At 35.9% G+C, this 23,241-nt stretch overlaps 2 protein-coding genes across 4 annotated transcripts; both read right to left on the minus strand.

Annotated features, from left to right (window-relative positions):
- Positions 1–7,884: 7,884 nt before the first annotated feature.
- LOC121801095 (outer envelope pore protein 16-2, chloroplastic-like) lies at positions 7,885–9,815 on the minus strand. Its single transcript, XM_042200554.1, has 7 exons — positions 9,684–9,815; positions 9,232–9,283; positions 8,958–9,017; positions 8,582–8,613; positions 8,337–8,370; positions 8,154–8,221; positions 7,885–8,028 (listed from the first exon to the last, which is right to left on the minus strand). The coding sequence occupies exons 1-7, from the start codon at positions 9,813–9,815 to the stop codon at positions 7,885–7,887; spliced, it is 522 nt and encodes a 173-aa protein (XP_042056488.1).
- An 810-nt stretch (positions 9,816–10,625) lies between these two features.
- Positions 10,626–21,870, minus strand: LOC121799804 (serine/threonine-protein phosphatase 4 regulatory subunit 3-like). Of its 3 annotated transcripts, XM_042199287.1 has the most exons (24): positions 21,509–21,870; positions 19,857–19,937; positions 19,667–19,766; positions 19,493–19,577; positions 19,339–19,388; positions 18,398–18,477; positions 18,198–18,254; positions 17,471–17,570; positions 17,304–17,381; positions 17,131–17,195; positions 16,946–17,014; positions 16,774–16,851; positions 16,602–16,697; positions 14,986–15,056; positions 14,763–14,840; positions 14,556–14,646; positions 13,429–13,521; positions 12,999–13,210; positions 12,807–12,921; positions 12,299–12,430; positions 12,079–12,186; positions 11,894–12,003; positions 11,692–11,796; positions 10,626–11,616 (listed from the first exon to the last, which is right to left on the minus strand). In XM_042199287.1, exons 1-24 carry the CDS (start codon positions 21,545–21,547, stop codon positions 11,148–11,150), a joined length of 2,562 nt encoding a protein of 853 aa, XP_042055221.1. In that variant the 5' UTR covers positions 21,548–21,870; the 3' UTR covers positions 10,626–11,147. The 3 variants fall into 3 exon arrangements, with proteins under 3 accessions (XP_042055221.1, XP_042055220.1, XP_042055222.1); XM_042199286.1 differs by having other exon boundaries at positions 11,894–12,186; XM_042199288.1 differs by lacking the exons at positions 18,398–18,477; positions 19,339–19,388; positions 19,493–19,577; ... (1 more) ...; positions 19,857–19,937; positions 21,509–21,870 and having other exon boundaries at positions 17,471–17,586; positions 18,198–18,223.
- Positions 21,871–23,241: the final 1,371 nt, after the last annotated feature.

The raw sequence follows: 23,241 nt of genomic DNA on the forward strand, positions 1-23,241 counted from the left end.
CTTAATGGAACAAATATTATTTATTTTAATAATATAAAATAGGCTAAGGGTATTTTTGGAAATCTATTTATGAAATGCATAAGAGGCAATTTTGCTGAACTCCATCAACATGATGACCCTCCAGCCACCGCCATGGCCGGCCTCTCCGCCGCCGCCGCACATGTGCCGGTTCTTCCCCTGAAGGTGGCAAGGTTTCTAAGAAAGCGATCAAGTCTCCCCATGCTAAGAGTAAGAAATAGAGGTCTCCGCCGCTGGCGGCGGAGTCGGAGGCGAAGGAAGGATCTGCAGCTGCGGTTGATCGAGAATGAGAGATGAGCAACACTTCTCCGAAGCTCAGGAGCTTCTACGAGTTCTTCTCTCTGTCTCACCTCACTCCTACTCTTCAATGTAATCTTATTTCCTTTTCATTTATTTTATTTTAAACTTTGCTGCTACTACGTTGTGATCTTGTTCAAGATTTTCATATTTACTGATGTAGTAGTAGTAGTTTTTGGAATTCCCATTGCTTAATGAAATGTACATTATTATTTGAACAATCTTCATATTCTTGTTTGTATTGCCAAGGAAGAATTTCATGAAATGCACATCGTAGTTGAAACGTTGGTGCGATGAGGAGATGGTGATGGTGGGATATACGTGTTATTCTATGTGGCTAGAGAGATTGACGCATGTTTAAAAAAATTTAATCATTTTTTATATCACATAAAACACTTTCTAATAAAATACACTATACACTTGCACTCTACTTTAATTTTGGTTCATTTTAATTTTTGTCTATTTTGCCTAACAAAAATTATTAGAAATAAAAATCTGACATACATTTTTAGTACAATTTCGTATTGTAAAAGCGTGATTTTACTTGTTAACAAAACACATCACTATTAGAATTATTTTACTTTAACAAAACACATCACTCTTAGCATGATTTTACTTCAGTCTTGTTTACAAAACACATCACTCTTACTCACTCTTGTTTACAAAACACATCACTCTTAGCGTGATTTTACTTAACTCTTGTTTACAAAACACATCACTCTTAGCGTGATTTTACTTCACCCTTGTTTACAAAACACATCACTCTTAGCATGATTTTATTTCACCCTTGTTTACAAAACACATCACTCTTATTCTGATTTTACTTCACTCTTGTTTACAAAACACATCACTCTTTTACTTCACTCTTGTTTACAAAACGCATCACTCTTAGCATGATTTTACTTCACTCTTGTTTACAAAACACATCACTCTTATTTTGATTTTACTTCACTCTTGTTTACAAAACACATCACTATTGCAAAAAAATCAAAGAAACACTTAACAGAATATAAACTCATTATTTATTAATTCACATAGCAGAAATGGAAAGATAAGAACGAATACATCTAAATATCAAAATGAGAATAATGTGCATCAAAAAATAAAAGAATAAAAGTAGCAGTGATAATCATAGAATATTAAAGAAAAAGAGAATCGAAGCGGCAGAAACAATGAAGCGCCGATCATCAATTGAAGAGGCGATAAGAAGCTTAACACCAATCGAAATCGCACTCGTCGGCTCATAAACCTTCGATGCCGTGCTGTTCGAACTCAATGGAATTTTGAGATCACAATCGATATTCGGCTTCATTCTGGTGGATTTCACGAACGCAAACTTCATCCTGATGCGCAGATACGGCGAAGGCGACGACGATGGCGATTGCTTGAATGCGGTTTGATTTCTAGAACAGAGCAGAGGAGAAGTGAAGACGCTCGGTTGAAGACGCGGTTTGCAATTGAATTCAATTTTTTCGAACTACCCTCATTTTGGAGTTATTTCAATTGGTATGCAATGACCATAGTACCCCTGCATTTTTATTATAGAGTAAATTTGTGATTAAAGGAACTAATATCTCCTTAAATTCAAAAATTAATACTAGCCACTGATTTTTTTGATCTTGTGGCTATGATTTGTTCTCTAGTTATTTGATTAAGGGGTATTTGCCATAGATCACTACTATATATATATATATATATATATATATATATATATATATATATATGGGTGTGATAAAATACAAACTCTCTAAAATACAAACTATACAAACTTTAATCATACTCACTTAATACAATTAATCAACGGTTAATATAAGAGATTTTTCTAATGTCAACATTTTGACATCAAAAAATCAGAATTTGGACACCCCTGTCGGCAGAATTTGTACACTCCGTACATCCCCCCGGTGACATAATTTGTACATTCCATTGACATCGACCCCCGGTGACAGAATTTGTACAGTCCGTTGACATAATTTGTACACTCCGGTGACATAATTTGTACACTCCGGTGACATAGTTTGTATAGTTTGTATTTTAGAGAGTTTGTATTTGATCACACCTATATATATATATATATATATATATATATATATATATATATATATATATAGAGAGAGAGAGAGAGAGAGAGAGTCGTGATCATATGATAACCCCTAAATATCGTAATAACCCTATAACCAAATCTGGACCACACATATTTCTAATCATGCGGTTGAGATTCAAACTTAGATTTACTTCATAAAAAAATGCGGGGGTAAAACTGTCATTTCTCTCATTTAATTTCTGAATTTTGCCAAATATCACGTAAAATGATAAAATGATAGGTTTATTGCATAGAATGATAGTTTTGCCAGATAGAATGATACTCTGAGTTGATAAAATGATACTTTTAGCTTATAAATGTTAGGTTTACTGCATAAAATGATAGTTTTGCCGGATAAAATGATACTTTCAGCCGATAGAATGATACTTTCAGCCGATAGAATGATAGGTATTTTTGGTGTATAAAATGACATTTTTGTTTAATAAAATGATACTTTTACCTCATAAAATGATAATCTAAGCGGATAAAATTACAGAAACCTTATAAAAATGATAATTTTTCCGGATATGATACTCTGATTTGATAAAATGATACTTTTAGCTTATAAATGTTAGGTTTACTGCATAAAATAATAGTTTTGCCGGATAGAATGATACTTTCAGGCGATAGAATGATAGTTTTGCCGGGTAGAATGATACTTTCAGCCGATAGAATGATAGGTATTTTTGGTGTATAAAATGACATTTTTGTTTAATAAAATGATACTTTTACCTGATAAAATGGTAATCTAAGCGGATAAAATGACAATAACCTTATAAAAATGATACTCTGAGTTGATATAATGATACGTTTACTGCTTTGTAGGTTTGTATATTATGTATTGTGCCGATTATATTAGGTTTATTGCATAGAATGATAGTTTTGCCGGATAGAATGATACTCTGAGTTGATAAAATGATACTTTTGACTGACTGATAAAATGATAGGTTTATTGCATAGAATGATAGTTTTGCCGGATAGAATGATACTCTGAGTTGATAAAATGATACTTTTGACTGACTGATAAAATGATATATGTTAGGTTTATTGCATAGAATGATAGTTTTGCCGGATAGAATGATACTCTGAGTTGATAAAATGATACTTTTGACTGACTGATAAAATGATAAAATGATATATGTTAGGTTTATTGCATAGAATGATAGTTTTGCCGGATAGAATGATACTCTGAGTTGATAAAATGATACTTTTGACTGACTGATAAAATGAGCGAAATTCAGAAATTAAATGAGCGAAATTTGGATACGTAAATTTTATCATGAGCGAAATGACATATTTACCCCCGCGCTTTTTTTTATGAAGTAAATCTAAGTTTGAATCTAGACCACGTGATTTTAAAAATGTGTGGTCCAGATTTAGTTATAGGGTTATTACCGAAATTGGGGTTATTATTATAATACACCCCTATATATATATATATGACTATGAAAAAAATATATAGTGGAGCCCTTACTTGACAATTTTTTCTGAATACGCCCCTACTCATTGCTAACTAAATGCGTTTAATGTAGAAGTAATGAATACACTGAAGTTCCATTAAGACACTCTAAATTTATAACGTTATATAATTTACACAAAAGAAGTTGCAATTACACAAACGAAGTTACAGATCGAATTAATGAGTATAATAAGAAGTTACCTAACGGATAGCCTTAGTTTTTCTATCTCTTTGTTTAATTTCATATTTTAATGAACATTATAAATTCTGTAATGTTTATGTATTTTATTGTAATTTTAAATACATGTATCAAAGCTTGATTTGAAGTATTTTTAGTAATAAAAAACGTACAGATTTTATTTTCTTAAATCAAAATAGATTATAACATAAATATTTAAATATTAAATCAACCTTAAAAAATAAAAATTAGTAAAAGTACTAGTATAATATAAGCATATAATTAGATTTTATAAATATTTTTTCATAAAATAAAGATTAATTATACTTGGAGTGTATTTTTTTTTCCTTTACAAAATACAAACATGTTTTCACCTTTACAAAATTCAAACATATTATCACAAGTCAAAGAAAGTGATATCCTACTATAGTAGTATGTAGACCATCCACAATAGGCGCCCAGCGACCGCCCAGCCGAGCGCCGGCGCTGGGCGGTTCGCTGGGCGGTCTATTGCAGCCGCCCAGCGGCTGAGTGGAGAGAGAAACCGCGCAGCGCTGGGCGGTGGCGTGGCGCTCGGCGGTCGGCTGGGCGGTCCGTTCGGCGCTATTGCAGCTCCCGGATCGCCCAGCGCACCGCCCAGCGCGAAATTTAATTTTTTTTTTTTCTGAAACACTATATATACGCGCTTTGCTCGGCATTTTCATTCGCACCACTTGTTTTAACGAGTACTCTCTCTATCTTAATTTCTGTTCAAGATCAACAACGCAAAATGAGTAACGCTGGTGGTAGTAGTGGTGGTAACGGAGGGGATGCTGAGGAGTACGAACGTCGTATGGCCGAGGCGTTGGACGCCTATACGACCAACGCGATAAACCAATGGATGGAAAGTGCCTTGCAGCCGGCGATACCTCGACCTCCCCCCGTGGTCCACCGCCGCAGTGTGATTGATCGGGATCACGTAGCTGCACATCAGCGCCTATACGAAGACTACTTCGCACAGGAGCCTCGGTTCACCGCCAACCTTTTCAGGCGTCGTTTTAGGATGACCAGGGACCTGTTTATGCGTATTGTCAACGCTTTGGAGTCTCGATATCTGTATTTCCGCTTCAGACACGATGCGTCTGGCAGACCCGGCCACACACCTATTCAAAAGTGCACTGCGGCAATCCGGCAGTTGGCCTACGGAGGCGCGGCAGACATGTGGGACGAGTATCTCCACATCGGTGAGACGACTGCCCTGCAATGTCTGAAGAATTTCTGTCTGGGAGTGATAGAAGTATTCGGTGATCAGTATCTGCGAAAGCCTACCCCCGAAGACTGCCAAGATCTGTTGCGGATGCACGGGAGTCAGCATGGGTTCCCGGGTATGTTAGGCAGCATTGATTGTATGCATTGGGAGTGGAAGAACTGTCCCACAGCCTGGAAGGGGTTCTACACGTCCGGCTACAAGGGAAAGAATCCCACGATGATCCTGGAGGCCGTAGCTGATTACCGGCTTTGGATTTGGCACGCGTATTTTGGGATAGCTGGTTCGAACAACGACCTCAACGTCCTCAACTCGTCGCCACTTTTCAACGAGCAGTGTCAGGGCGTCGGTCCGGCCATCAGTTTTGTCGCCAACGGCAGCCAACATGATATGGGCTACTACTTGGCGGATGGGATATACCCTAGGTGGCCCGTCTTTGTGAAGACGATCCGATGCCCAGGAGATGAGAAGAAGGCCTACTTTGCGGCACGGCAGGAGTCGGCGCGCAAGGACGTGGAGCGCGCATTTGGTGTGCTCCAGTCTCGATGGGGGGCAATTAAGGGTCCAACGCGTATGTGGGATGTCCAATGCATTGCTGACATCATGTACGCATGTATTATCATGCACAACATGATTGTCGAAGATGAAGGTGGCGAACTGACCAATTGGGTCAACGACGAAAATGAAGCCGGTCCAAGCCACGGCGTGGCCGCCCCCAACGTACGGAGTGGGGTACCTAACGATGAAGCCGGCCTCTTACAAGCACATGCCGACATGCGCCAAACGGCGGCTCATATTCGACTCCAAAAGGATTTAATTGAAGAGTTATGGGCACGGAGGATTGACCGCCGTTAGTTTTTTTTAATTATGTAATTTTTTTTAATTAATGTACTTTTTAAATTTTATTAATATTAGTGAATTTTCTCGTTTTTGTGTCGTAAATTAAATTTCGCATATTGTGTGATTGTTAATTATTTCATTTTGTATATATTTGTTTATAGTGATGTGGATATTATGTGGCTGGGCTATGGCTAGGCTATTGCTGGGCTATTTGCTTGTTTTGATGATGTGGCAGGAGGATTTTTAGTGCTGCTGATGTGGCAGTGGCTGGGCTATTGCTGGGCTATTGCTGGGCTATTCCTATTGTGGATGGTCGTAGTAATTGAGTTTTTAAAGCATAGTTAATATGTCAATCATATATGGTCAACCTATTTCACAATTGTCGGCCCATCCTCTATCTAAGGCCATCCACAACGCTGTCTCTATACCGTCTCTTAAACCGTCTCTTAACTACTATTTGAGCACTATTTGAGGGCCCCGCTGTCCTTTTTTCCTCCATCTCTTAACTAAGAGACGGAACCTGCAACGCTCCGTCTCTTAACCGTCTCTATACCGTCTCTTAATTACTATTCATTCAATTTAATTTATAATTTTTTTTAAAACCCAATTCAATTTAAACAAACACACTTTATTAAAATTAAAACAATATTACAACTTTCGATTCCGATTGATGTACTTCCGGGAGCGTCGTGGGGGTGGTGCGGCTTCCTCCGCCTCTCGTCGTCGATCTTCTTCGAGTGATTGTTCCATTAATTGGCGCATTTGCTCAAAAGGATCTATTTGTTTGAGTTGATTGAAGATGGAAATTGGAGTGATAGAGAGGATTTGAGAGGAATAGATGTGTGTTTGTGTTTGAAATGAGTATGGAATAGAATTATTTATAGAGTAAAAAAATTAAAAATTTAAAAAATGAAAATAAATATTTAACGGTAATATTACCGTTTGAAAAAAAAAATTATTAAAAATCGATTTTTTTTTAAAAAAAATGAATTATTGCGTCATCAGTGACGACGCCCACTCGCGGGCCAGCGAGTGGGCGTCACGCACGCATGGGGACGTGCCACGTGTCCCTGGCGCGTGGCGAGACAGCTCGTCTCGTGTCTCTCCGAGACGAGCTACGCGACGAGACGGTCGCGAGCTGGAGACGAGATGGGCGCTGCAATGCGTCTCGCGGGGGTCTCGTCTCTCCGAGACGAGACGCGAGCCCGGCGCGAGACGCGTTGTGGATGGTCTAAGTCTCAGTCTCAGTCTCACCTCAATAAAAATTCGGTCCAATTCGCTATATTTTAAAGGATAATTTGGTGAAATTATAAATAATTAAATCACACAAAAATATACTACTATAATAACTGAAATCGTGTATAGTTGTTTAATTATCATAAAATTATATTTTCATTCGCCAATTTATCCTTGAAAGAATTATTTTTTACTGGTACTATATAATAACTTTAAAAAAATTCTACAAAAAAACCTTCTCTCATGTTCTAAAAAAACATTTCTCCCCTGTTTCACTAGACCATTAATCTATGAGTCATCGTAGAATTTGTCGACAAATGAGACAATCAGATAATACAGAAGAGAAAAACACACACATACACCACAACCTTGCAACAAAATTGCATTATTTGGTTGTCCAAATTAAGTTCACAACTACAAAGGTAAATTGTAAGTGCCTACGTAGTAATTTTACTTAAATCTTCTTGAAGTGAAAAAAATGAAAAAATTATAGTAATCCAGGATTATAGCACGAAGAGTTGAAAAGACTATAATACCCCTGCAAGAAGATTAGCAGCAGTGGACAAAGCAGCTCCTGTTATAACACACTGCACTACCTTTTCGTGGGAGCCATGGTCAAGCGTTAGCGCCAGGGCCCCTCCAGTGAGGGCCCCGGCCAACGCGCTGTTTTTCTGCATTGGAGAAAAGAACCAATGAGAATGTCAACAAATATTCAGAGTTGTGTTGATTTGAACTCTTAACCTCGATTCTTCCATATTTTTACATGAAATTTAAAAAGTAAGGTTCGATTTTATACCCAATCTTGGGTGCCTCTAGCCTCTTTCAACCCATAGGTGAGCCCTGAGTAAACTCCGGCTACCATACCTGCATTAGTAATTCTACGATTATTTATTATACTCGTAAAATTTCAAAAAAAAGACACTGTTTTTATGAAGAAATAATTTTTCTTAGGTAGAGAAAAAGATTAATGCTATCTCACCCCATTGTAGTGTTTCCTTCCCAGTCCTCTTCATCTACATCACATTACAAAGCAAAAGCATTAGTATTTTTTATTGGATCAAAATCATCTTCTTCTTTTTTTAAGACTAAACATCAAACTCGAAGGAATTTGTTGTATTCTTCAAGAATACATTTTACTATTAAGATGATTGATGAGCTCTACTACAAAAATTTAGTAACTAGGCGTTGTTGAAATTGGAATCTAAATGGTTAGTTTAGATTTACCAATGCCTCAACTGATTTTTGGTTAGTTTCCCCTGCACATAACCAACAGAAATAACAAAACGTCATGAAACTATTAGGCAAAGAAACTTATTTTAAAAAGCAATCACACTAAATTACTCTAAAATACAAATTCATACCTCAAAAAGTTGTGCAAATTCATATGTATATGTGACATCAAAATAAGATGGTCAAGTTTCATGGTTTTAGTTTAATATTGGTTTTGGGTAGTAACAATCCCATCACACAGCTTATAACATGTTAATGCGTACTAGTACTGATTTACTGATAGCAAGAAATTAAATATAAATCTTATCCTCATCTCCTTATTAAAAATCTCATTAGATTAAATTTCCAAAGATGAACCAATTTTCGGTACCTCTAAGGGCTGCTACTTGTTGCGCCTTCTTCGAAGAAGCAACGGTGTCGCCATTACAACCTGGAAAACAGTGGCAGAGGCAGAAAACATTTATTCGGGTCTATTGTCCCATATCATTAATTTGTATAGAATTTTGTTTTGTTTTTGGATAAAAAATAAAAACAATTTTTCTTTTTTGTGTGTGGGTGGGGTGGATAAAAATATAAATTGTGCAACCAATAACATTATTGGTCATTGGATAAGACAAGAAAAATAAAATGGAAAATGTTTGAACCTTCTACAGCAGTGAAATATGCTTCTTTTGATAACGCTTGAACTGCCCCAATCTGCAGCAAAAACACATATATTTAACCATGGAAGATGTGCATTTAATTACTCGTAAATTGAAAAATGTATTGTAAATCTTGTTATACATAATGAGTTTTACTTTAGTTTTAGTATCTATCGTCCAGTTGCATGTCAATTAATATCTCATCTCATGCATGCAAATGGACTAAAAATAGTAATATACTACTTACATATTGCAGCTAGATGAAATTTGCTTCTTGATTGCAAAATATATCGTCCGTGATTTGTAGTCTTATTTTGATTTGGTGCGAATTTTAAGAAAAGTTGGCAGAGAAAAAGTTATTACTCCACTAGAACGTGGATTTCTCTTTCATATGTTAGTTGTATAGTGAAATGTGTGTTTAATGATTTAGTAGTGTGGATGGATAAGATAGTTACCCCGGCAGCTCGGACGAAGCAGTCAGCAATGCGGTTGAGGAGAGGGTGGCCGAGATCGAAGAAAACATTCTTCTCAAAATTCCTCAGTTCATCCAAAACTGATCGAGTCTCCAAATTTTTCTTGTCAAACATTTCTTTTCTATCTATTTCTAGTATTAATTTTAGTTTTCTTATTAGGTAACAGAATAAAAGGTCTATAGAAAAAGCAATGAATTGATCAGTGAAACAGAAATATATAAATGGCGAAGAAGCGGAGACTATTACTAAGGACGAGGACACGTGGCTGTTAGATGCGAGGTTCCTGCCAATCTTCTTGAATCGAAACCCCTTAGTCATTAAATAAAATTTAATCTTAGTACTAGTATTTTATTTATCATCTTAGGTTTCTGTTGGAAATTTATATTTATTGTCTGGGTTGGAAAGTGGATCTGGTTTGAAGGAGATGCTAGTTGATTTTAGTTCGGTGTAATGTAACAAATTAATAATTGCAATCTAAAGTATTAAAAATAAGAATCTAAGTATCAACGGAACACTTTCCAAATATGACATTAACTTTTGATTAATCGAATGACATTCAGTATTAGGCCAAAATCAGCTCACTCGGTATAATAATAAATGAAGCGTAGCATCATGCCAATTCATTTATTACTTAATAAGTTAATAATCCAAACACGTCAATAAACTTTTGCTTTAGTAAATTTGCTAAAATAGACCAAAATAATATTAATATAAATTAATTGCATACTGAGATGGATAGAAGCTTTAACATACCTAAAAAGTCCGGATAAATTTATCAATTGAACGAAAATAAATACCCCCTCTAAGTAAACATCAATAATTAGTTACGAAAAAAAAATCAGTGGCTCCTCTCTTCTACAAAATTCTCCTATGGAGCAACTGTCGATTTCATCGCCAAAGACAAGAAGAAACTAGTCAATAGCCTTTTTAAGAAGATATTTTATCTCGAATATAAAATAATGTACATTTTTCTTACTAAGTTAGATACAATCGCATGAAAAAGAAACGCAAAATTCTGCCTCAACAAGGTCCCTAAATGTGTTCCCTAGCTTACACAGATCATGCAAGGACAGGATTTGCTTGCTTCCCTGTCTCTATCACATATAAACGCAGACACGTGCGACGACATTACAGGTAAGCAGAAAGAATCAAGCAAAGATGATGATGTATTAGCAAAAGGCTGTAGTTGGTGCTAGTCTTACAACGACGAACAATACTCGGCTGAGATTTGCCCGGAAACTTAAATTAAGGAAGAAGCTTACAGGCAAGTCCTCTGCATCCTTGCGACAGTACTGTACAGTATGCTCTCCCAGTATCGGAGGGGGGCTCTGTTTGTTTGTCTCCCTCTTTTACTCATGCTATTTGGTCGAGTCCGCTAAAGAATATGGGCGATGTGGGGACTACTCCGTGTGGAAGTTGAAGCATGTTGAACTCTTTCGAATATATTCAAGATCCTTTCACAGCCATCTCTGGCGAGGACTTAGGTGATAACAAAGGGCGCTCATCTCCAAGATTTCTTGTATCGCTAGAATCATCCAAACCGTCATTGCAGCTTTTGGAAGAGACTTCGTCTTTGACAGTGTGTTTTGCCACTTCTGCCGTTTCAGAATGCCCCTTCTCAGGATTTGGTGTGACGGAGTTCTGGTTTACACTTGGAGGAACATTTTCGGTTGCTTGTTTGTTGCTGGATAATCCCCCGTCCTTTAAGGTAGAGCAAAAGACAGCTCTGGGTTTTAAACCTTTCGGAGAGAGCTGCAACCTTTTTGCCTCACTATCCTCTTTTGGAACTAGTTTGCGTTTCAATGGGAACTCTGCCAGTCCCCCATCTTCATCAGACGAGCCTGTAGTCTTTTTTGGAGGCGGCCTGTAGTCCTCATCATCTTCATCATCGTCATAATCAACCAGTCCACCAGACCTTCAATTTTAGACAGAATAATTAATGTAGTTCTTCCAAGGGAAAGATTTCCGACTCAGTCTGGCAGTAAAATACCTAGGTGCCGGATTTTCTGGAGCAGACCCATTAACTAAAATGGGAGGTTGAGGTTTTCCACGTTTAATGCTTGCTGAATGAGCAGATGCTGAATCCTCCTCATCACTGAAGCAAACAAATCAAATATTTATTATCATATCAAGATCAAATCTTTTAGTTGCGATATACACCATGTTATATACATGAGCGGAGAAGCACCCACCTGTCCTCATTGAAATAATCCTCTTCCTCTTTCTCCAGAGCTCGCTCGTCAAGTCGTTTCCTTTGGTCTAACAATGTACCAGTGCTTGCTGTACCAACATTTTCAAGCGACTGCAAGTGGCAATATGTTTCAGTTGCAGAACACCACCAAGATGAGGTGCATATATCACAGAGAAATGACGATACCTGTTCATATTTAACTTTCAGTGCATGAATAGAAGAGAGTGTTTCAAATTTTGCCAGCTGATCCCAGAAAGTATCCACCAGATACCGTAATAATATTTTCAAATTCTCCTGCAAAAGCCATGCATGAGAAAAAAAGAGTTTGGAAAAGGCAAAAGACATGCATATCCCAATTAATCAATGCAACGTAAATACACATATATAAATATGAAAAAATTAAAACCTTCCGGATATATTCAAAGAGTTCAAGAACCGCAGAATTTAGAAGATTATAACGATCCCCATTGGCCACAAAGGCGTCTACAATTGGTTTGAAAAGGTTGTTCTTAACAACATGATTCATTAGGTGCTCATCCTGCAAAATCCAATAAGAATATGGTAAAATATCAGTCCCTGTAGAAGAATAAAATGGGATCTCCACCCTATGATCGGCTCAGGGCAAACAATAATAATATCTCACAAAATCTGTAACACAGTCGAGATAGGGAGTCATTATATAGCAATACATTTTTCAGCACCTATTTTTAGCAAAGATTACTTCTGAAAATGGGTTATCAGCCAATAATATGGTAGAAAAAAAATTGCATCAAGAAAATAGAACTAGATATATATGCCTAAGGATCTTTGTTTACGTAATCTGCCACTTCAGAAAAATCATATATCCATAGATCAATAAATTTACATTAGTGTCAGAAAGTAATAAGAGTGAGAATGCAATACTATTTACTTACACTGCGAGAAACAAGCGCTCTCACAAATCTAATAGCAGCAACAACAAGGTACTTTTCTCTTCTTTTTGTCAGGTATAGAACCTTATCGATCACATTGTTAAGAAGAAAATCGCATCTACAGAGAAAATGAAAGATAGATCAGAACAGGGTTCTTGATCGCATAGACATAGTCAAGCAGAGAGGAAACCTTACTTTATCCTGTAAGGATGCTGCACAACGCAGAAACATAGCAAATCACAGGTATTTAACAAAATTTCAGGCTTCACGGATCTTTGACTCTCGGGTCCTCCAAGTGAACTATCAGACTTGCTGCCAGGACCATCACTATTTGACTGGCATGATGATAATGCATCAACTAACTGATTCAAGTGCTTTTCATAGAAAATCTCCACAATATTTTCTCTCTGCAATAAATGAGACAGTCAAACACAGGCTATAATCATCTAAACGAGTTGAAGTGTAAGGGAATATTCATAGAGAATATTACTACTCCATCCATCCCGCCATAAGCGAGGTCGAGGGAGTACATCATTTTACAAAATTCAAATAAAGAGACTCCCATATTGTGAGGAGAAAATAATGTGGAAAAAGAATGAGGAAAACAGTTGTAAGAGTAATGTACCTGTGCGCCTGGTGGAGAATCCAAAAGACTGCGAAGAATTTCAAAAAACTGGCAATGCATATTATCTCCATAATCTGTAAGCATATGTTTCACCTGCATATTAAGAAGCACGTTACCTTAAGCTAGGAGGCTAAGATACTACCACACCAACTGCTGATAGGAAAGTAAATAATGGAGGGTATGCACACACAATACGAAAGACATTTAAATGATGATAATCGAGATAAAATTGAGTTTGATGATCTTAATTCGCAATTGTGCTTGGCAACAACCCACACAATGATGAATAATGTCAGGGCCATTATAGCACATGAAATAAACAAGGACTGTACTACATATATAAAGTAATGGAGTTAAGTTTATGGATCTATCAGGACTTTCTTTCTCAAGGCAGCCCTATTTCATTATCATGCTATAGTCATATTTCCAATTTACTCAATCTATCAATATTCTTCCAACCCACCTCCTCCCACTAAAGAAACAATGATAAAAATCTAAATATACTAAAGATTTCCCTCACAAGGATAATTATTTAAATCCACTTCTGAAAAGGAGCTTAAAGGAGGCTCAAGTAATGCTCCCTCCATCCCAGGGAAGATGCCCCCTTTGTGTGACGGCATGGGATTTATGCACACTTATTTTAAGGAGTTTAAGGAGAGAGAGAAAAGGTTGTTTGATGTTTTAAAGTAGAGAAAATTTTGTTGAGTGTTTATAGTAGAAAAGAAGAATAAAGGGAGAAAAAGTTGTTGGGTGTTTAAAGTTGGAAGGGAGACATAAAGTAAGAGAAAGAAAAGGTAATTGAATATATTAATCATTTTCTAAGTAAGAGGTCATCTTGGTTGGGACTGATGAAAAATGAAAGTGAGTCATCTTCGGTGGGACGGACGAAGTATAATGAAAATTTTGGAAACAAGGATCATCTGCTCATAAGCTTTTCCAGAGCATCTTCTTGCTTTCATTTAAATCCAACTTGAACATATGACAGTTATTTGCCCCATTTAACAGGATTTTCTCAATAAGATAAGACTTCTACATGGTGTGGTCAATTAACACAACTAATCTGACTAATATCTGCAGCCAAATGAATCAGGTATGAAATCACTCAAGTAGATTAGTCAAATTCTCACCATGAGTCCAAGAAGAGCTCCTTCCTGCCGACTGACATAAGAACGCAAAATATTCCCATCCAGACTCTGAAAAAGAACGAGGATGTCTGTCCTGCATCCATTATGGCAAACAATCATGGAGCGATCCTAAATGTACAGAATACAACATAGAATACCAAAAATTTTTAGTACAAGTTCTTGATTATAAAGACTGATTTATTTCATTACCCTGTCAATACAAGCTTATAGTCTTCACTTTGCAAGACATCCGCTATGATGTCAAAAATGCCTTCACTCACTAGATCCCTACAGCATAATATAATTATCTATAATCAGCAAAAGTTGTCAACATTTGAGCTATAAGGTGGACAACTAGGCAAATATATTATTTATCCTGCATAGAATGATATTTAGTTTTAAGAAAAAAACAGACAGGCAGAGCTTAACATACCTAAATAGCCGATGCTGATGTACCATCTGCAAGCTCTTACTTAAGGTACAGAACTCGCGCAAGAAGTCTACCTATTTTAACACAAAAAAAAGGTGTTGATTTCTGGCTTACTATTTTGACAACACAGAAAAAAGAAAGGCAGTCTCTCCATTGGCATGCATAATCCATTGAATATTAAACTCTAGAATTGAAGTATATAGACTGATCTACTAAAAACCAAAAGCAAGCTGGAAGCAACATGATCGGTGATACAAAAACATCCAAGTCAACAACCAATACCTTTTATCTAAATGCTCACAGAACTTTACGTGAAATGAATATATTAAACTACATAGACCAACCCAGGCATATTGCATAGAAGCTGATACTAACTTTATATCAAACTGTCATACATGCCAAAAATTGTGAGTTCATACTGAACAAACTATACTAAATATTTTCTAAGAATGTTCAACATTCCTATATGAATATCAAGGAACAATATTTGTGCACATCTCCACCAGGAATTCTTAAACACGAGCAATACGAACACTGTAGGTTTCACATGCATCTAAGAACACCACAAATATTATACTTACACTTTCTGAAATTATTTACTACCTATAGCTCCTGAAATTTCAATAGACATGGGTAATATACCTTTACAGCTCACGCTTCCAAGATACCAATATGGTTATTAATAATCCATAATTCCATAATCCAATACTCAAGCTGATAACCAAGAAAACTCGAACTTCATGATGCAAATAAAGTAGAAGTACTTTTACCACCACATCATTCCAAATTACCAATGATGAGAAATATGCAAAAGCAAGTAGACATGTGTACTTTAGAGAAGATTGGGTATTCAGTAATACGCACTACACTGTAACTGACCAGTCATTGGCAATTTTTTTTTTAAACCTAAAATAATTTGGGAAATGTCTTAAGGTAATGTTATATACTAGGAAAATAATAGAATATCACAGAGAACAAGAAACGAACAAAAAATTATAAAATACAATATATTCATAAATTACTACTACTATAAACTGAAAGCAGGTTGAATGTAGGTTTAAGCATGTGTTATGTTAAGCAGGTAAGAGATTGCTCATGGACAATAATGAGCAGACACATTAGCAAGTTATAGTCCTCGCAACGACTACAAATGAAATGATGCATGCTATGAAGCACAAGCCACAGGGACGCCCCCAAGTCCATGTAATCGGTCCGGGACCAAATACGAAAAAATACACCCTGGGACATAATTTTATTTTCACAACTTTTTTTACTTTTTATTAAAGAAAATACATTTTTCATCCGATTTCTTCTGTGCGTGCTAAGACCACTAAACCCTATAAGTTTTATGGCGTACTGTCTCCTCATTTTTGAGCAATGATATATTTATGTTCCCCTTATGATATTGTACATGTATTCCGTGTTCGTCCCCATATGCTTCCTAGGTTTGCCAAACAGGTACCAGTGGATTCCCCAAGACATTTAACAAATAAAAGTGATGTTCATCAGTGCACACAATGCAGCCTGGATCTTTTTTGTCTCGAACCCCATACCCCTATAATAATGAGTAGGGGGTGGTTCCAAAGTGGAATTAAAATTTAAGGGAATCCAATGTGTACCACAGTTCTCTTTGATTCTATTGAAATGGCTGGAACCTTCATCCTAGCAAATAAATCCTTGATAAAGGCGCTATCATCTTTCAGCAAGGAAATAATCTGCAAGGAAATAACTAAAATTAATGAGAAAAATAAGCATTATAAGAAGTGCTGAACCAACTGATATAAATCTTACAATTGCATTATTTGAATGAATAATAGAATTTAGATTTCCAACTATGCCTTCATCCAAAGCTCTGGGCAAAATGACATCCTAGAATGAGCAACGCAATCATCACATTTCATTCTTCAAATCAGTCAGTCACAACGAGAATATGTGATATGCAGTGCAAATCACAAAATGATACCTTCAAATACCCAACTCGGTAAGTTTGGTGTATCTTTGAAAGAACTACAGGATCCTTGATAGGTACAACCTGAAACAACACACACGAAAAATTAGCACTGTATCTTCAATAAGAGATTTCTTCAGCATCCCCTTTGAAGTGGCCATAGATGGAATGGGTATTGTTGAAGTATAAAGAGGTTTTACCTCCTTAAAAATTACATGCTCTTTTAGAAAGTTGCGGTGATGGGTGAGAGGTCCCTGTGGGTCATCTGCAAAACCATATGAAGCACCAACCAAGATATTCAGAGAGGTGCCGATGGTCTAAAACAATTGGAGATCCAATTCATATGTATACTTTAGCATGGAGAAACACTTACACTCTAAGCATCCCATTATATCCATAATCAATTCATCCCCGAAAATTTTCTCAAAGATCTGAGCACTGTTTAGCAGAACTGCACGTAAATGGTGGATTAAAAACGTTCAAAATGTTGGCATGGCTCGAATACAATACTATGCCAAGGAGAACAATAATCCTACTTACTGATTCCCCTAACAATTTTGAAAATTAAGTGAAGACCATCAATGTTTTCCAAATCCTCACATATCCTAAAAAGTTCCATCAACTTCCGGAAAAAATCTTGCTGCACCACAAATAAGCTTCACTTAAGTCAGCATCAACTGATAATAAAGTATAAGTATCAAGCAACAAGAAAATCAGATACAAGAGAAGAAAGGCAAGCAACACCACAAAATCTGAAAAATGGCATACAAACAACTTATCACCTTCACAGGTTCACATAAACTATCGAAGTATAAAACAGTGTATCATCACTGTTACTAAATACTCCCTCCGTCCCCGATTAATTGTCACTCTTTGACTGGACATGGGTTTTAAGAAATGTAAAGAAAAGTTTGTTGAAAAAGTTAGTGGAATGTGTGACCCACTTTTTTATATTGGTTTTATAATAAAATGTGAGTGAAGTGAGTTAGTGTAATTTGGGACCTACTTACCATTTATGGTAAAAATGAAGTGTGACAATTATTGAGAGACTGATCGAAATGGAAAAGAGTGATAATTAATCGGGGACGGAGGGAGTAGCATAAATGAAAAGTTTCTAGATTAATGTGTTATAGTATCAACAGATCTGACATGAGACCTTTTTCCAAGCGAACAAAAAAGTTTTTCATTATTACAATTACTTACAGATGCACAAACATGTGCACCATAGGCAGGAGCATGATAAAGCATAAAAGTACAGAGCACTTACATCATTCAATATAAGTTCAGTCACACGCACTTGATCTGCTATGCCACTCTCAACAATCTGCAAAACCAGAACAAACATGTGGATAATATTGGAATATGCAAAGAATAATAAAGTAACTCGAGAGTTCAAAAAGAACAAAAAAATAACAGGACTATCATCAAAATATATAATGAGAAAATTCAGGGGAATTGATCAAGTACCTTAAGTATCGAAGGGAGGGAAGACAACTCAACTGGAGGCAGTTCCCTCAACTCACTGTTGATGTTGTTGAAAGTTTCACCTGAAAGAAATAAATTATTCAAAATATCAACCAACACGGCTATTACCAAATTCTGTTGGGACTAAATTTCTCAAATTACGTATTTCCAATCAATGTTGTCAAATATCAGCCATGGCGGATAGCGGTGGCTGTTTTCCGGCCAAACACCAACGCCATGCTTTGGCGTGGAAGTTTTCTGTGGCAATCTATGGCAGCCGCATAAGTATGGAGACATGTCACATGTGGTCCATGGCGCCTAAGTAGGGCTTGCCTAACCCATTAACCCAATACCCGACCCATTTAGACATTTAAGGTATGGTTTAAGTTAGGGGATTCCCTCCAGCAACCTCAACAAAGTAGTTTCAATTTTTGTTGTGGAATCTCATTATACAAGAGTCCACACTGAGGTAACTACCCTTTCTTTCAGTATGTACAGGTGTGGACAGTGTGGTAAGAAAACATGGTTTTGGTTTTCTAAGATAATTTCTTAAGAAGCACAAAAAATCATTATTCTTAAGCATTCTGGCAGGACTTTTTTTGAAATATAAGCCACAGAAAGAAGAATTTATAGGAATGGTAACTCGTTAGGAAATTTGTCAAATTTAATGACATGAAAATTGTCAATTAAAATGTTAACGTACGAGGGATTATAGAAACAAGTACATGAAAGATTCTCCCAAAAACAAGAGCATGTAAACCAAACAAGTAACACATTGTCCCTCAACAACCATCGACACTAGAATCTCATTCTCTTTACACTTTAATGTGCTTCTCCAAAAGACATTCAGATTACTATACGGCACACATAGCATGGGAAAAATTACAAAACTTACGATAATTACAAAGACATGGATAATAATTACACCAACCGTAGGAACTTACTGGCTAGTGAGTTAAAGTGCATGTTCCTTTGCAGACTACATATGTGATCCCTGCATGGATCGCAATTAATATGATGTGTAAGCTGAGCAGCACACTTTAAATAGTTATGCACTAAAAGGAAGTTGACTTAAATCACAATAAGGTTGATACTAACCATATGTAAGAGCAACCAGTTGTCTCTTGGAAGCTAAGGGCCAATTCAGTTGAAAACTCAGGATCCCGCCAGGAAATAATTGTATCTGAAAATGTAAAATGCAGTATTATTGAAGGGAACAAGACAAGAATGATGAAATTTATGAATGAAAAAGAACAATTCAGAAAAGGACACCTTCTTGCTTGCGATAGATATCATCTGAGCTGATGCGGTGCAGCAGTAGTGTTTCATTGTCCTCCTCATCAATAACAAACAGACCTAGGTCTTCCGATCTCTGCACCTCAAGGAATAATGTTCAGTAAAAATATAATATGCAGTCATCATGCCAAAAAAAGCATGGTAAAGAGAAATATAGTAATAAAACCTCCAAGTAATCAACAGTGACATGTCCAGTGCCTTGATCATCCCATTTCCCATCTTCATTCAAGCGGTATACTTTTACACGCTGGAAACCAGGAGACGTGTGAAGAATTATGAAAAGAAAGATTTATACGCAGCAAAACGGACTTACTAAAACTATCAATCAGTCCTTCAAGAGTTTAAGAATGCACTCAACAACAAAAATCCAAAAGAAACATCTATTATAAAAATTTTATGTGAGGCTCTTGGTTTCAAGATCTGGGCTTACCCCCCAAATAAGTTGGCACTACAGGAATTGTAGAAAAAACCCAACTGAATGGCTTTCCAGTCTAAAACTCAAATCGGTACTACGAAGATTTAATTTAAATAAATAATTCAAACATACACCCCTATATAGATATCAAATAATCCTCCATCCTATATTACTCACGAATTACCTCTTCCATCCTGGTTGCTCTGCTCAAACTTTGCCATACTACTTCCCTTAAACAGATTCACAATAATCCATAATATACAGATCACAATCTTAACTGTTACTTCCATTTCTAAAACATTAAACTATGAATTTAAATAATAACACTGAGAAATGTATTTAAAATATATAACCAGGGAGATCTGAATACCTAGTTTAATTTTAACCTCTCTCATAGATAAGACAATACAATCAAGATATACACTACCAGAAGTGTTGGAATCTCATTTAATAATAGGTTTAATCTACGGCTAAAAGAGAGTGGTCCGATCATCAGAACCACATAATCAATTCTCTGTCATAATATTACTTTTTCTTTTGTGCAAAAGAAATTGGCTGTTATATTCTAGAAACATGAAAGTCCAAAATGCATCACAAGACTTGTGATACTCTTTAATAGCAGAGTTTCTAAAGTTCAGTTGGGAGTTGAAATAGATATTTCATGAACTTCTGATTAAAACATCCTTGGAAGAAGGCCTCGGATTTATTCTCCTTCTACAACCCTCTGATATAAGCATATGGCAAACTTCGAAGAAACTAAAAAGACATTGTTTAGTTAATTTCATGATTACCAAGACATAGCCTTCAAAATATATTCATCCACTTTCTAACGGAATTTCAGAATGCTGCAAGCCTTGCAACTTCTCAAGAAAATCAATTACACTGGACCAAGTAGTAATGAAATCTCACAGAACTTAAACTACGAGTGATCAAAACATCTTACGAAAAAAGATATCAACAGAACAAGATTGTCTTCTCTTCCCCTACTTACCAGTCTAATCTATTATCAGAACTGGAGACAATTAGCTTGCTTGTTTGCTACTAATACTATCACTTAATCTTCAAACTCATCTACATTGCAGCTAAGCATACATATATTAAACAACAGAACAAGCAAAAAAATTCATACATTAAACCGTATCAGAAAACAACTTTCAAGTTAGGAAATAATTATTGCGTTGTAAACTGGGAACTTTTAAGCGCATATAATGATTCTACCCCCCCCCCCCACAGCAATTCACGCCAGTTATTACTTAGATCAACAAGTAAATCATCGCAATGAAAAAAACACGAGAGCTCTCAATCGAAACCTGAAAAGGAGCTAACCAACTCCAATTCAAACCTAAGCCTAACATACAGAAAAAACTTCTTTCTTCGATGGTGTGAATTTTCCTTTTACTGACCTGCGTGGTATTGTTCGGTGATTTGTCCTGCGACCCCATTGAAAACACCAAGAAGCTAATCTCGATGCGAATTCCGCGCGCGAACAGCACGGGGCAGAACTTGCTGAGCTGAAATCACCAAACCCCCGAACGCGAAATTAGGGTTTTGAAGAACAAATAGGGCAGGAGACGAGCTGTTCCGACGAAATCAGGAGCTTGCACGGGTGGGGCTACTGTATTCGAATAAGTGGAAAAACCCTAACCACCATTGGTATTGAGAGTGAGCTTCCAGCCTCCCTCTCTCTCCCGTCCCTCTGTCCTATCTGTCGCGGGTTTCTCTTTTCTTTCCTTCTTTTTCTACCAAGTCCTTTTTTAATTTTTGCCCCGACCTTTGAACGCAGAGTATGAGTACTGAGTTGGATGACGATTTTAACCTCGTTTGTCGATGGAAATTACTGTTCTGCCACCCCGCCATTTTCCGACATTTACGCGCTTTTCCTTTGTGGTCAAACAACAAATATGGAAAATGTGATCATTTTCTATTTTAAAATTGTTTTTATTTTGGGTTTTGTTTTTATTTTTTTGTATATAAGGTTAATGCTTATTACTCCCTTCGTCCCACAAAAATATACACTATTTCCTCTTTAGTCCGTCCCACAAGAGTATTTACTTTTTAATTTTAAAATTATATTATTTCTAATGAGGTGGAACCTATTCTCCACTAACAATAAGTGCATATTCTCTGTGACGGAGAGAGTAGTATATGTATGTATCTTGTTGTTTACATTTTGGTAAATTATCATGAACTCTTCTAAGAGCATCTTCAACCATTTACACTCTATTCAAACTCATTTTAATGTTAATGTTCCATCAAATATGATAATACTCCAATCATTTACACTAAACTTAAATTTAAAAAAAACATTCTATATATTATGTTTTTTTTACTCATAAAATTTTTAAAAAATTGTGTTTGAGTTTAGTATAAACCTAAAAATAAGTTTTTTTCCCAAAAACTGAGATAAGATTGATTTTAGAATACTATTAAAACTAATTATCTATCTCATTTTAACTTTTACTGTACCTTAGAGATGGTCTAGGATGAGCAAGCGAGTAACACCAAACCCAATCTTAATTGATTATTAAAGTCAATTCATGATTATTTCCCACCTTTTTAGTCAATGATTATTAAAAGGAATCACTATTCAATGTATATTCTCTTTGTTTCATTCATAATGATATACTCTTTGTTTCACGTATTATCTTTTCAGTACGGAGTAATATATTTCACTCATAATAATAGTATATATTATTTTTAAAAAAATTCGGCAAAAAATTTAAAAAATTATGTTAAAGGAGAATTAAGTGAATATAAAATAAAGTAAGAAAATAAAAAGATAGATAAACAAAGATATAATAAAGTAACAGAAAAGAGATATATTTATTTTTTGTTAACAAAATAAATTACTCAACTATAGATAAACAATCCAGAAAGGAATATGTAGGCCGGGGGAAGTATAATTTGTAAGTACTATTGAATTAGTATTTTCTTAGTTTGTGAATATGTGTCCTAATTTAATTTAGCTTCGATTTTAAAACATAATACTATAAATATTAAATATTATTTTCATATAATAAAATTTGAGTAAAATGGAGAAATAAAATATGTGATCTACCTACTAATTATAGTAAGAGATAAATGAAATAGGTAATGGTGAATGGACTGAAAATTAAACACGAGACGCATATTTATG

This window comes from Salvia splendens, chromosome 4 (genome assembly GCF_004379255.2).
Source record: "Salvia splendens isolate huo1 chromosome 4, SspV2, whole genome shotgun sequence".
Lineage (NCBI taxonomy): Eukaryota > Viridiplantae > Streptophyta > Magnoliopsida > Lamiales > Lamiaceae > Salvia > Salvia splendens.

Bases quoted from the DNA above. Each gene is read 5' to 3' on its own strand.
- LOC121801095 (XM_042200554.1), bottom strand. From the start codon at position 9,815: ATGTTTGACAAGAAAAATTTGGAGACTCGATCAGTTTTGGATGAACTG. The intron at 8,614-8,957 runs GTACCGAAAATT...GGTTATGTGCAG, and splicing joins ACAAGTAGCAGCCCTTAGAG to GGGAAACTAACCAAAAATCA. The intron at 8,029-8,153 runs GTATAAAATCGA...TCTCCAATGCAG, and splicing joins CTAGAGGCACCCAAGATTGG to AAAAACAGCGCGTTGGCCGG.
- LOC121799804 (XM_042199286.1), bottom strand. From the start codon at position 21,547: ATGGGGTCGCAGGACAAATCACCGAACAATACCACGCAG. The intron at 17,571-18,197 runs GTAAGTGCTCTG...TTTGTGGTGCAG, and splicing joins CTGAACTTATATTGAATGAT to CAAGATTTTTTCCGGAAGTT. The intron at 16,852-16,945 runs GTATCATTTTGT...TGCTCATTCTAG, and splicing joins ACCGAGTTGGGTATTTGAAG to GATGTCATTTTGCCCAGAGC.